General features: G+C 38.5%; 1 protein-coding gene across 1 annotated transcript; it reads right to left on the reverse strand.

Moving 5' to 3' along the window:
- Window positions 1-447: 447 nt before the first annotated feature.
- On the reverse strand, window positions 448-13147 carry LOC306876392 (myosin-IIIb-like; the record flags this gene model as incomplete). Its single annotated transcript, XM_079427507.1, has 8 exons — window positions 448-597; window positions 3676-3752; window positions 6318-6417; window positions 6648-6752; window positions 7738-7872; window positions 8765-8948; window positions 11893-11906; window positions 13010-13147. 8 exons carry the CDS (start codon window positions 13145-13147, stop codon window positions 448-450), a joined length of 903 nt encoding a protein of 300 aa, XP_079283633.1.
- Between the last annotated feature and the right edge of the window lie 2615 nt (window positions 13148-15762).

Below are 15762 nucleotides of genomic sequence, written 5' to 3' on the forward strand. Positions count from 1 at the left end.
GATAGATAGATAGATAGATAGATAGATAGATAGATAGATAGATAGATAGATAGATAGATGATAGATAGATAGATAGATAGATAGATAGATAGATAGATAGATAGATAGATAGATAGATAGATAGATAGATAGATAGATAGATAGATAGATAGATAGATAGATAGATAGATAGATGATTTGAGCTCACTCTCTGATTCAAGTGTTTTCATTGGTTGCTTGTTTTTTTTTTCAATCTGCTGTCACTGGGTGACCTCACTCTCAGTCAGAGCGTTATGGTGAATGAGGATTATGAGGTATTTCCTATCTGTCCTTCTCTCTTTTTCTCATTCCTATTTTCCAATTTTCCTCAATCTCTCCGGTCTATCTCCATTTCCATCTGTTCCTCCCTCTATTTCCTCATGCTCCCCAGTCAGTGAGTGCGGTGTGAGTATACCTCCCCCTGCTGTCTCACCGCGGTATTTTGAAGAGTGCTTTGACCGGGTGCATCTCGGCCAGGGGTGGGTCTCCGTCCGCCAGCTCTATGGCAGTGATGCCCAAAGACCACACATCACAGCGGGCGTCATACGAGTAGTCATACTGCTGTTCACACGCTATCACCTGCACACAGAGAAACACAGAGGGATCACACACCATCATGTCTGAAAACAAACAACAAACAAAAATAACATAAGATGGTGCAGAAACAATTTTCACTCAGAAACAAATATGCTAAGAAGCAAATATGCAAACAATTACAATAAATTGACGAGGAGTAAATGAATCAAATGTGAAAATTTGAAGTAGAAAAACAGAAATGTATTTACTTTTTTTTTACAGTTCACTTCCAGGAGAGATCTTAACTGTGCTCAGATTTTTCAAGATAGTAGAGTATGCTATCAACAGTTAGTGAGCTCAAACATTTTTTATTAGGAGTTATGCAACCTATATTAATTTGATAGCTCTATACACCTACTGAATGTCAACCATTGACTGATTTGTGTCTATTTTTATATCCCCAAAGGAATTTTTGTAAAAACATCTGATTCGCACAATAAATATAATTGATAACTTCAGGTAAACTGAATGGACTCCAGTTCTAGCTAAAGTCATTTTAAATATTAGAGGGATTCATATCAGTTGTATTATTATATGGTTTAAAACGAATAAATAAGCTCATTTACACAGTATATTCATGTGAATTTAGCCAAATTATTTTCCAAATTAAACAAATTTTATTTCAGCTCCAGTTAACCAATATTTGTTATATTTAATCATTACTGTACTATAATAATCACAACAATTATATTGTTCTGCAGCATTAAATCAGGCTGTCAGAAACACTTTGGTCAATCGGCATATTGGTGAGTGTTTTATTTAGACTGTATTTTAATTGGCCCTGAGGGGCCTCCCCCACTGGCCCCATCACCTTGCTTTATTTCACTCTCACAGAGCGGCGCTCAGCTATTAACCTTCACATGACCCACACACACACACACACACACACATCTCTGTTAGATAGCTCACTAATGCATACAGTATTCACAAAAGCACACTAAGCATTACGATACACATTTTTCACAAAGACATAGTGAATCTACTCACAGGTTAAAGGAACACAGATTGTTTCAGTGAATACAGTACATAAAAAAACTTTGCAAAAGTACCTGTTAGAAATAAAATAATCAACATAGGCTTACTGGAAAATGTATTTATATAGTTCTTTCAAAATATAGTTTCAGAGCAGCTTTACAGAAAATCATGATGCTAATGTTTGTAATATCTTAAGAGTTACATTTGATAGATTGGAGCTGGGTCATAATATATTTTACACTTTGGGATGATATAAACATTTAAGGAGTTGAGATTTACTATATAGTATTTATCTTTTTATGTGAGTATACCATATGTATGTGGCTAAATTTGTATATACTTAGACAGGGGTGTTCAATTCTGTTCCTGCAGGCCACTGTCCTGCAAAGTGTAGTTCCTACCCCAACAAGCTGGAGCTAATCTCTGCAAGACAGTAGCCCTCCAGGACTGAGTTTGGAGAACCCTGTGCTTACATATTCAAATTTATATACTGTATAAATCTGTGCGATAATGTAGTTTAAAAACATGCTTTTACATGTATTTTTGCAACTCTAATAACATAAATACAATTCACTGAAGTTTACAACTGAAATGATCACTAGTGGCAGTAAAACACCAACAACATTTATTAATTTCCACATAAATTATGATTATAGGGGCAGATTATCAATTATGAAATACTTATTTTTGCATGGTTCCTTGCACAAGAAGACCACAAAACACTTTTACCATAATACATGATTTGTACACTAATACATCTTGACATTTGCGTCACATAATCAGCTACATATGTATGGTTGATGTAGTAAACTTGCTCAGTAGCTCACCTGATACAGCACTGTACTTATAGAGAACTCGGGTACGAGTCACAATAAAAGAGCTGCAAATCTTGTAGATGCAAACTAAAATGGCATGGTTGCTATAGCAAATATATTTTTCTCTCACAGTTTCTTTTGTTCCCACGATCGGTTAGGTTTAGGGTAGAGATTGGAGTAGATGGTATGTTATTTTCAAACACGATTAACCTAAAGTGATTAGAAGCACTCACCAGGTATTTTATTTCCAAACTGCCACAATACATACAACAACCAATGGAAATTTTACCACTGGAAATTTTTCCAATTAGACTTAGTTGAAAATAATAAATTTAATGAGGTTTATTCTAAAAGGATAAAATAAAGAAGAATTTCCCCAACCTGTAAGGAAAAAAAAAGAAAGCAATTTATGAGAAAGTCCTGGCTATTCTTTGTCACACAACAAATGCGGGTCCCACTTTATATTAGGTGGCCTTAACTACTATGTACTTACATGTAAATTAATAATTTGGTACAATGCACTTATTGTGTACACACATGCTTTTACATTCTACTTATATTTTTAAAAATACCTATATGTAATTACATCTGTAATTAATTTCTGTAATTAAATTTATAATTACACTGTTGACCCATCCCTTACACCTTAACCCACCCTTAAACCAACCCATACCACTTAACCTGTCCCTAACCTTACCCGTATCCCACCTCAATAGCAGCAATAGTGTTTTGCAAAACAGTATGAACACAATAAGTACATTGTACTTATTTTTTGATGTAAGTACATAGTAGTTAAGCCACCTAATATAAAGCGTGACCCAAATATGACACAACAGCACCATAAAAGTAGTCTATGTTAAAAGTAGTCTAAATGTCTGCTCTATATTATAAGCATTTTAAAGTCATGATTGCTTTGTTTGGGGAACAGTCTGAACATTTAATTTGCTATTTATTTATAATATTCCTTTCTGTCATGGCTCTTAATTATCATTCATTCACATCTGAGAACCAGCCTGCTAAAACACATACCAACATGTTATATTTGAATAGAATTCACTTTGAATTAATTTTCATTGTGCAGAAAAGAGCAGCCAGAACATTCAGCTAAACACTGAACCATTTAATTTTTCAGTGACATGATGGTGAATGATTTATACAGAACTTTTGTTTTTGTGTGAACTACCCATTTAAGTATGAAATGAATTGTACTGTATCAAAGAAAGAGGTAAGGTGAAAGAGATTAAAAGGATAAATAAAGAGAGTAAAGTAGTATTTTTATGACAGGACAGACCTCAGGAGCCATCCAGAACGGGGTTCCCACTGATGTGTTTCGGCGTAGACGGGCACTCGTCAGCTGAGCTGAGACTCCTGCAAGAAATCAGAGACCTCATGTTTCAGAATCATAGCTTAACAGGGTTTTTTTTTTTTTTCTACTGAAAATTTGTGTATCTGTGATAATAAACAACAATAACTGTTCAATTATTTCTCAAGTAGGACCAACAGTTCTATGGATTCAGACATTTACGAGGTGGCAAATGATCTGACGTGACATTAGGGCAGGGAGTGAGCGGCTGGCATTCATCAGCATTACATGATGAGGGCATTTTGCTTTCCAGCAGGGATCCAATTCTTTCTCACATGCACGCGGGACAAACACGCCTCAGGCAGAATCAGTCGCCCCACACACCCTCCTCTCCTCCTCACACACACACACACACTTTCCATGCAGAACACCATTTAACCTCACTCACACGGGTGTGTGAAGGTGTGTTTGATAAAGCACACAGACGCCTGAACGGCTCCACCTCAATTTAGTGGCATTTAATTTGCTGAAAACTCATGAACCACGGTACAGCATTAGCATAATGTTTGTTTTATTATGCATAAAATAATAATATATGCCCCCGGTTTCACAAACAAGGCTTAAGCCTAGTCCTAGACTAAAATGTAAGTCTGAGCTGTTTCAACTTAAATAAACTTGCACTGACTGATCTTAAAACATATTAGTGCCATTATTTTGTCTTTAGATGCACACCAGTAAAGTTTTCTTCTAAGGAACATTTATAAAAATTACTTAAATGTCCTAATTGAACAATCCTGGCTTAGTCTAAGCCCTGTCTGTGAAACCGGGCCATGATGTGTATCTGCATAAAAATAATATCATTTAAATCTCAACAAATTACTTGCTAAACTGAGGCAGTGCACACATGGTGTTTTACACTCTTATACAAGTTACTGGTTAGAAGTATAAGGTATCCCTTGTGAAAAAGAAGTGTGCTTCAATGTACTGAATGTGCACCTGCAGTGTACTTCAAATCTTAAAAGTATATTTTATTTATAAAAAAATAACTTGCAGATAGTAATATAACATTAAATTAAAAAAAGAAAAAAAGTCACTTAATTGTGCTTAAAAAGAATACTCTTTCCAGTGGTGGGGAAAGTTACTTTTGCATTACAATATTGCGCTATTCCATGAAAAAGTAACTCATTGCATTATGTAATTACTTTTTTGTGTAAAGTAATGCATTATGTTACTTTTGCCTTACTTTTTGTCACCTGGGCTGAGCTTGCTTTTTTTTTTTTTAATAACAAAACCCAAAAGTTATATTTTTAACAACTGTAAAAGCCCTTTTACACCAAAGGTGACATTAATAAGCCTCTGCACCTCACTCCCGATTTCTCAACACGGGGACAGGAGAGGTGTCAGTGAATAAATGGGAAAACAGAGTATCTTGCCTTACTTAAAAGTAACTCAGATATTTTGTTGTCATTTTAATAGTAATGCATTACTTTACTAGTTACTTGAAAAAAGTAATCTGGCTACTTAAGACGCATTACTTGTAAAGCGTTACCTGCAACACTGACACTTTCAGTACAGTTTTTCTTAAAACGCTTTAAAAAGTGCACTTTGTCATAAATTTGATTTAAAAGTTTTGCTTTAAAATTTAAATGATTGTTTTAATCATTTTGTTGTGGTTTAATTTTAAATTTGTTATTAAATATTACATTTAAAGTTAATATATTTGACATTTTCTAAATTGCAACTTCATTGCAAATGTGTATACAAATTTGTTATAAACATATTTTAATACATTGTTTAATACATTGTAATACAACTTTAGTTTACTATAAATACTTGTCAGTACATTCCGCAGGATACTTTAACCATATTTCAAATACAGTAGAAGTAATGGTCCCACTTTATATTAGGTGGCCTTAACTACTATGTACTTACATCAAAAAATAAGTATAATGTATTGTGTTCATATTGTATTGCAAAACACTATTGAGGTGGGATACGGGTAGGGTTAGGGACAGGTTTGGTGGTATGGGTTGGTTTAAGGGTGGGTTATGGTGTAAGGGATGGGTCAACAGTGTAATTATAAATGCAATTACAGAAATGTATTACAGATGTAATTACATATAGGTATGTTTAAAAATAGAAGTACAATGTAAGAACATGTATGTACACAATAAGTGCATTGTACCAAATGATTAATTTAAATGCAAGTACATGGTAGTTAAGGCCACCTAATATAACGTGGGTCCGATTTTAGCATTTCTAAGCTGATTAAGTTACATGTAGCAATAAATCCTGTTAATAATGCTAATGGTTTTTTTTTTTTCAGGGTTGATAGTGAGTAATTACTGATATCTAAAGCAAATATATTTAAGATGTTTATCGACATAAATACACATTTTGTTTGTTATGTTCAGTATTTTAGTTGCAGTTAAAAGAATAGTTCACCTAAAAATAAAAATTCCTTCTTTATTTACTCTCATGTCGCTTGAAACTAGTAAGTTGTGCATATTGGAGCTTGACAAACATTGTCACTATGAACCATTGTTGTGTAGGAAGAAAAATGTTTATAAAACTCATAAAATCCTCTTTCTGTAATAAAAGTCTCCTTTCTCTGCAGCATTAGCCATTACCGAAGTCCACCAGTTTGACTCCACCGTCTGTGGTGAGGAGGATGTTGTTGCCCTTCACATCACGGTGGATTATTCTGTTGTTGTGAAGATGCTGGAGACCCTGGAAAAAAAGCAAGAGAAACTTGAGTCAGTAAGTGGGGACTGAAGGCCAGACTGCCTCTGATCAGCCCCTGAAGTCTACAGCTAGACACCCTCTGTCTTTCCTTACTATCACGGCCCAAAATAACTACTCTGGCACAGTCAGAGCGCTGAGGCAGCGTTCCCTGTGCTGGGGTGAGCAGATTACTTCAGTCTCTCTCTGTGTGTGTGTGTGTGTGTACTGTATCTCACCAGAAGTGCCCCATACAGGATGTAGGAGATGATGGGCTCCTCAAGACGTTTTCCCCTCATCAGCAAACCCTTTATCAGGTCAGTTACTGAACCCCCATTACACAACTAACAGAGAGAAATGCCAGACAGAGAGGGAAAGTAATGAAGAAAGGGAGAGAGAAAAGAACTATACGCAGTTACAGAGAAGAGGGCAACTAAACAACAGAAACTACATTAGTAAGGACTAAGCACTTTTTATGAGTCATAAAATAACAAAACACACCACACAGCAAAATATCATTCAAAATATCATAATATCAGACAATATTATGTATACGTATTAAATAGTTCACCTAAAGAGAATTCAATCATCTTTTATTCAGCTTCATGTTGTTGCAAAAATACAGTCTTCCTTTCTTTGGTAGAACATTGAATAAAATATTTCTAATACACATATACACACACACACACACACACACACACACACACACATATATATATATATATATAAAATCATATTTTGAATGTTATATTTGAATCATATATTAATCTGTTCATTGTGAAAACAATCACATTTATTCAGTTAAAAGTGTGAACACGGTTAAAATATGCAGAACAAGCAATATTCAGTCAACATGAGATTGAAACTAATCAGATTTATTGATGATAAATATATAAAGCTCATTATTGTGTATTTAAATTGTGCAATCCAAATTACAAAAATTGTATATGTAAATCAAACATATGTAATCAAATACATAAATCTTAAATTTATGAAAACATGCAGTAACCAGCTCTAATCAGCACCAGTCTGTATGAGAAATGGTTCAAAATATCAATTGTTATTCATTGCAAATCTTACCCTCCTCCATAGCTTTGAATAGGTTTTGCTTACATTGGGTTTACCTATACTTAAATGATATTTAAAAGCTGTTGAAAGATTTTCAGTAAACTACTTCTATTTCAGACATTTTTCAGAACCTAAATTTGAATCATGTCCATAAAACCAACAAAACTAAATATCTGCAGTATCAGATCTGAGCAACTTTTGAAATGTGGATGTGTATAATGCAAATCAAATGTAAAACCAAGCATTTATAAAGAAATGTACCTCCAAAACAAGCCATAGCTGCCCTCCAGAGAGCTCATCTGCTTTGTAGAACATGCCAAAGAACTTCACCACATTGGGATGATTGGACAGCGAGCGCAGGATATTGTACTCAGCTTCAATCTCCTCATCCACATCCTGACACAACCAGTAGCACAACTGCATTAATCATATATGTTAGTACACAAAACAGCGCCCTAATTTGCATTTGTTGTGTGTAATGACATGTTGTTCTTATGAGATTCTGTGACTAACTACATGGACTGTCCTTAACTAAACCTCGAAAAAATTGAAAATTGCTGCTGATTCAAAAAAAATGCTATCACATACAGTACAACATGTCAGAATAGATTATAACAATGATGTAAAAACTCTCCCAAGCTTTCATGCATGTGCTTGTATGACGGGCAGCAGGGTAGTCGATGGGCACAAAGAAGGCAGCCATGCATGCCATGTGCAGCAGGGAGTTATGGGGGATCAAGCAGCACTAATGACATTACACTGCATGGGGAATATCAGCATTAGGCATAAAAGTAAAACATCCTGACAAGTTTTCCAAAAATCAATAGCGCTATAATATGAAATTATCTGTGGGGGCACATTTAGGAAGAATATCTACTTACTCTGTTAGTGTGACTGGGATTCTGAGACAAACCAGAGGACAAGAGGGGAAGAAATGCCTTTAAAAATGCTTTTCTTTTTTTGTTTGGCTTTTAAATCATTGGAAACACTGTTAGGAGTCTTAAATCCTAAATGAATAAATGAACTTGACTAGAGAACAGAGACAACAGTACATTTTCAGCATGTTTCAGATTCATTATTTAATAGTAATGTCACACTGCCCCCTTTTGAATCTATTGGGTCTAAGGTTTAAGACTCTCAAAGAGGGGAGGAATAGAAAATAAGGTAAAATCATGGAATTAGTATTTTCCATGTGTTCACATCGGGATGACGACACAGCTGCAATACACTGAACACAAAAGAGATGCCACAAATGAAGAAAATCTCAGAAGGCCCAACAATGACTCACATTAATGGGATCCAAAACTTTCACAGCTGCTTGACTTCCATCTTTCTTACTGATGACCTTGTAGACCTTGCCATAGGTTCCTTTTCCAATTGTTTCCACAATGTCCCAATCAGAAGATGGATCTGCCAGCGACTCCAGACCGATCATGCTTGACTTGTAGGGATACAGTCCATAGAAAGACCTCCTGAACATAACAAGTAATTTAAAGCATAGATTTAATTCCAATTCTTCACATATTTTTATATAGTTAAAAGACATATTTGAGATGAATTATATTTCTAATGATGTTAAAAGAAGGGTATTCATTAAAAGTCACATTTACCATTTTTTTAGCATTTTTTTCACAATTTGAGTCATTTCAATAGGAATAGGAATCTACATGATCAGGAATTTTTCAAGGTGAGGCCACATTTACAATTGTTCTCAGATTTTTCTGGGTGAAATCCAGTTATTCCAGTAGGAATCCACATGATCAGAATTTTTGTGAGGGCAAAAGATAACCCCATGCAGATTTTAACATGGTGTAAATTGGTCACGCAAATTCACTGTGCTTTTTACAAAGCTTGTTTGGCCTTGAAATGTCAGTAATATTATTTCGCCTTCATGGTGAATGTAAGAGTTCACCAGAAAAGAAGTAAATTCTCTCATCATTCTCTCATCTCATCTCACACTCATGTCATTCCAAACCTGTATGATTTAATTTTTCATGGAACACAAAAGGAGAAATTGAGCAGAGTTCGCAGTTAGTGTTCACTGCTGTTTTCCATACAATGAAAATGAAAGTTGCTGCCAGTGGCTGTCATGCTGCAAAAATAACACAATGGGCAAAACAAATAAAAATAGACATATTGTGTAATGCTTCACATCTTCTGAAGCCATAGATTTGTGTGGGACAAAGATCATTAGTCACATGATTTCTCATCTGCAGCAGGTCTCATTAACCTTACTGAAATATCATAATGTGCCACATCAGATTTTACAAAACGCTCGATACAAAACATTCTTTGTGACTAGACCCAATGAGCTAAATTTTTTCATAAAAGTAAAAATTGCACTTAAGGAACATCAGAGGGAAGATTTTAGGTAATATTTTTTAGTCTGCTCCTCACATAAAGCTACTATATGGCTTCAGAAGAGTTGGAATACACTTGATATAAAACTTATACTTTATAAAACTTTTATGGTGCTCTTTTGTCATTTTTGTAGCTTGACAGTCCCTGACACAATGAACATTCAGTGAACATTTATCATTCCTTATTTGATAGGGGGAATTTCTTTGAGGTTTTGGAACTACATGCGGGTTGAGAAAATATGATGACAGAATTTTCATTTTTTGGTGGAACTCATCCCTCTAAATGCTCTAAATTCTCTAATGCTCTTTTTGTGGTCACTACATAATTGTTATCCAATTATGTTTTTATAATGTTATTCATAATTGGATTTCCTACATGAAGTATATGCCTTGCAAATCTAATTACAATGTATATCCTTATGTCAAACAGGCTAATGTATTGCATCAAATCACAATCACAATTTAACACAGGATAAAAAAAAACCAAAAAAAAAAAACACTATGACTGATTTGGGCTTGACGTTTAAGAAATATCAGGTAGCATAACAGCAAACAGCTAGTATTTCTCAAGGAAGTACAGTAAAGGGTCAGACATAGTCATGCTGAAATGCTGATATTTTGTAATAGGTGTCAGATTTTTCAGTGTCTCACGTTGCATAAGAAAGTAAGTCAATGCTCTATTTCCTACAAGTAACATATCACATAGGGGGAAGCATATAAAAAAAAAGAAAAAAGATTGAGCTAAGATTGAGCCTTGTGGTACATCGTTCTTGCTATTATTATTTTTGTTTAAAGTTTTGAGTACTCCGTTACACAAACACAGTGCTAGTGATCTGACAGGTAGGATCTAAACACATTTATCCACAAACAAATCAAGAATGTCACAAGACGATCACAACAGTATAAGTACTGTACTTACATGGAGAACAAGACCTCTCTTTGACTCATTCCCTTTAATGGCAAACACTCAAGAACCCACCAATATTCTCAAAATGTACAAAATGTCATCATAGTGCTCCAACCAGGACAAAAATATAATATTATTTGTAAAAGAAAAGAAAAAGGGTCTATAATTATTTTCTAAGTAAGAGAGCTGCCTGTGTCTCGCTGTTGATGGATTCAGATACCGCTTTCCCGTCACTGTGCTCTAAGAAGTCACAATCAGCTCACCGTGATAGGCTTTAACAGAGATTAACTCTGTCATGTACCTCAGGACTACTACTCTCATATTTATCATTTAGAGTCGAGATGTCCAAAACTTTCCCTCCTGATTACATTCCTGAACGTAATCTACAGAGGTATGGAGAGAGATACCACAGACAGGAACCTCAATACAAGGGGACCAATGTCTGTCCTCACCGCGGGGTGATGATAAACGAGGCACAAAATGAGCTCTGATTCCCAGCTTTAGCTCAAAACAGTGGAATGAATTCAGTGCCAAATCTTGACTTAAAGTGTAGTAACAAATTAAAAATTTAGCAAGCAGTAAAGTATAACGACAAATTACAAAATAGTATATAGCGCAGATGTGCCAATAGATACTATAAATAACGGGGGTTGGCAATCTTTTTGACTTTATTTTTTTTCAGTTTGCCAACATAAACATTACGGTCATCAGTAGGTTAAATTATGACATCTCTTCATAATAATTTTGTAATGGTGAAAATGCAATGGTATTCTGCTCATGTAATGATTCTCACCAATCTCCCACTCATTTTCTTTTTCTTTTTAATAGGCAAAGACCTGCACCGATACACTGCAGAATATGGTAATATTTTTACATGCTTGCATTTAATATTCACTTTCACAAGATTTTTTTAAATAAACGATAATGGCTCTACCGAGTCTAATATATCAGAGACATGTGATTAATTTTTCCACTCATACAGACTCCAGAGTGTGGGAAGCGTTTATTTTGAGGTCACGTTGAAGTGGAAAAGGTAAATGGTGTTCTACCCGTGGGGCTCTGAGCCTCGCACACACAGAATTATGAATAGCATGAGCGATTAGAGCGATGGATGCTTCGACTGTGCCGTGTGAGATGGATATTTCATACCTCTCATCTATTTTCTGGAAAGGTAGAGAGCAGAGCTGAATTTTGAATGTCATTTTTAGGAAGAAACACACATTTGCCACACAAGGACAACAGAACGGACTTCAATCGTATAATAATTTAAATACTATGATTGTGTGCTATTCAATATTGAATTGAAAATGTATTTTAAATCACAATTTTAATTTACTTTTGAAATTAATTTGAATTGAGTTATAGTAAACAGGCAGTGTTGGGTGTAATTAGTTACTAAGTAATTATACAGTTACTTCTTATGTAATTAAACTTAATACTGTGTATAGACTGTAGAACATTCATATGCAATACAATAGTGGATTTAACATAAACAACAATACAAAACAATGTTGCACGTTCTATGAATGACCACATCTTCAATCCTCTTTCTGTTCGATACAGGAGTGTGCGCGCGCACGCGTGTGTGTAAATTAGACTACTAGAACAAACCTCCTTAACAGTATTTATGCTTACTGAACACTCAACTCCTGTGTACCAATGTAAAGAACATGTAGATCTAACAAAAAACTGTGTAAATTTGTGTGTGAGATTGTGTCTATGTATGAATCTTCCAAATCAGAGTCACAATGGTGTCAAAACAATGTTTTTAAACCTAGAATGCAGACTTGGTGGATTCAGAAACCGCATAGGGCACATTTTACCCACACTTCCTTTGGCTTTGAGCTGCCAACAAAACTACATAATCACCTTTCTTGCCGTAAAAATATATTCTATGGGTCTAGCTTCCGGTCTCATCCGCGTCCAGCTATTTTTAGCTGTACAAAACCGTTCATTTTGCTGCTTTATATTGAAAATTTGTGTGTCTTATGATATTATATGAATGTATTATGAACACACTGGTTTGTAGTGCAAATATAGTTTTACCGTTTACTGCACGTTGTTATATTCTTCTTGTTATGTATCTATAACGGCTAATGAACCGGAAGTCTCACCCATAGGCTTACTTCCGCGTTGATGAAAAAGGTGGTATGAAGTTCTCAGTTCTGTCACGGTTCACTTACCCACGGTCTCACCTCGTCCCGTGGTTTGTCATGTGCGTGCGTGTTGTACGTGCAGGGGCGTGGCCGAGCCGTCATCCACTCACTCCCTTCAGCTGTGTCTCATCACTGAGCCAGCTGTAGCCCATTTCCTCTACCATAAATACCTCTCTCTCATTCCTCTCCTCTGCCAGATTGTTCTTGATGTCTACCCACGTACAGTGTTCCAGTCTTCTCGTCGTCATCTCGTCATCTGGTGTCCCGTCTGGTGTTCGTGGATCGGAGTTCGTGTTGGTGTCGTCGTGTCCTCGTCTCGTGTCTGGAGTTCCCCTGTCGTCGTTGGGTCTGTCTTCACCTCCACTCCACCGTGTAGCCCATCCAGTTCCTGTGTCACTCCAGTACCACAGTCCTGTCGGTGTCTCACTTCATTTCATCAATAAACCCTGTCATTTCACTTGCATCTTGTTTCCTCTTCCCTTCAGCCGATCATGACAGAACAATCTGGCCATGCTATGGAAGCAGCGAGTGGTTCATCCTCAGCCCTGGAAGACTTCATCGCCCAGAGCATCGACAGGATGAACAATCAGGAAGCGAGCCTGAGTAACACGGGTCGTGCTATTCAGGCTCTTGTGACACAGGTATCCGAGCTCACCCAACAGTTTCAACAGTTACGAGCTACCACTGCGCCACCCACGCCGCCTACTCCTCCCACGCCATCGGAACCCCTCTCCCAGTTGGAGCCACGCCTACCTATCCCGGAAGCGTACGGCGGGGAACCCAACTACTGCAGGGCGTTCCTAACAAGGTGTTCGATGCACTTCGCCCTCCAGCCCCGGACCTTCAGCGGGGAGCAAAGTAAGGTGGCGTTTGCTCTCACCCTGCTCACTGGGAGAGCGGCACTTTGGGGAACGGCGGTGTGGGAAAATCAAGACCCATGCTGTACCTCGTTCCAAGCGCTTTCAGAGGAAATGAGGCGGGTATTCGACCGCGCCGCCGCCGGAAGGGAGGCGGCCAGAATGCTCGCTGATCTCCGTCAGGGTGCGAGGTCAGTCGCTGACTATTCTATCGAGTTCCGCACCCTGGCGGCGGAGTGTCGCTGGAACGAGGAGGCGCAGTGGGACATGTTCCTGCATGGGTTGGCTGACCGCGTCCACAGGGAGATCTACGTCCTGGACCTCCCCACCACACTCGACAAACTCATCGAACTAGCCATCCGGGTGGACGCACGGCTCTCTAGAGCGGAGGCTCGCGTCCTGGCCAGTCGAGTCCCTGGTGGGTTTGAGAGTCGCCGCACCAACGACGGGGACGCGGCCAGTCCCGACTACGATCTCGAACCCATGCAGGTGGGGCGGGCTCGGCTCTCCCGGGAGGAGAAGGACAGACGGAGATCCCTTGGTCTTTGCCTATACTGCGGAGGGGCGGGACATCTTCGAGATAGATGTCCGGTAAAAGACCAAGCCCGACGGTAAGCATGAGGCTACTGTCGGGCGGGATCTCCGCCAAAAAGACCTCATCAACATCTTCTACCCTCCTTCCGGTGAGACTGAGATGGGCTACTAACTCTCACTACAGTCAAGCCCTGCTGGACTCGGGAGCCGAGGGTAATTTTTTGGACTCATCATTAGCCAAGAGACTCAACATTCCCACCAAACCCCTCACTCACAAGATTTCTGTTTACGCCCTCAACGGCCAAGAGCTTCCCACCATTGGCCTTATCACTGAACCCATCACACTCATCACGTCAGGCAATCATTCTGAAACCATCCCCTTCCTTATCATGGACTCACCCCTAGCACCCGTCGTGCTCGGCCACCCCTGGCTCATTTCCCATAACCCTAAAATTGACTGGCATCACAGAACTATCACCGCTTGGAGCAATCAGTGTCATAAGTCCTGTCTTGTGTCTGCTTGTCCGTCTGTCTCTGTTTCTATGTTTCAGGAGGAGGCAGTGGATCTGTCAAACGTGCCCGCGGAGTACCAGGACCTGAGGGAGGTATTCAGTAAGTCTCGAGCAGCTTCTCTTCCTCCGCATCGTCCCTACGACTGTGCTATAGATTTACTGCCAGGTACGTCTCCGCCTAAGGGCAAATTATATTCGCTTTCTGTTCCAGAAAGGGAGGCTATGGAGAAATATATTTCTGATTCTCTAGCTTCTGGGTTCATCCGCCCTTCCTCTTCTCCAGCGGGGGCGGGGTTCTTTTTTGTGGGGAAGAAGGACGGATCCCTGCGTCCTTGCATCGACTACCGAGGGTTGAACAACATCACGGTAAAGAATACTTATCCTTTGCCGTTGATGTCTTCAGCCTTCGAGAGGTTGCAGGGAGCGGCTATCTTCACGAAATTGGATTTACGTAACGCTTATCATTTGGTCCGCATCAGGGAGGGGGATGAATGGAAGACTGCTTTTAACACCCCTAGGGGGCACTTTGAATATTTGGTCATGCCCTTCGGGCTGTCCAACTCCCCAGCGGTCTTCCAGGCACTCGTCAATGATGTGCTGCGAGATATGGTCGATCAATTCATATATGTTTACCTGGATGACATATTGATTTTTTCTTCATCTCTCCAGGAGCATGTGCAGCACGTCCGACGAGTGCTTCAGAGGTTGCTAGAGAATGGGCTTTTTGTCAAGGCGGAGAAATGCGCGTTTCATGCACAGTCTGTTCCATTTTTGGGATATATCGTGTCGTCCGGGGCGGTGCGCATGGATCCTGACAAAGTCAAGGCTGTGGTGGATTGGCCAAGCCCAGATTCCCGTAAGGCCCTACAGAGGTTTCTGGGTTTCGCCAACTTCTACCGGCGCTTTATTCGCAATTTCAGCCAACTAGCCGCGCCTCTGACTGCCTTGACCTCCCCCAGA

The sequence above is a fragment of the Barbus barbus genome (genome assembly GCF_936440315.1).
Source record: "Barbus barbus genome assembly, chromosome: 10".
Taxonomy (NCBI): Eukaryota; Metazoa; Chordata; class Actinopteri; order Cypriniformes; family Cyprinidae; genus Barbus; species Barbus barbus.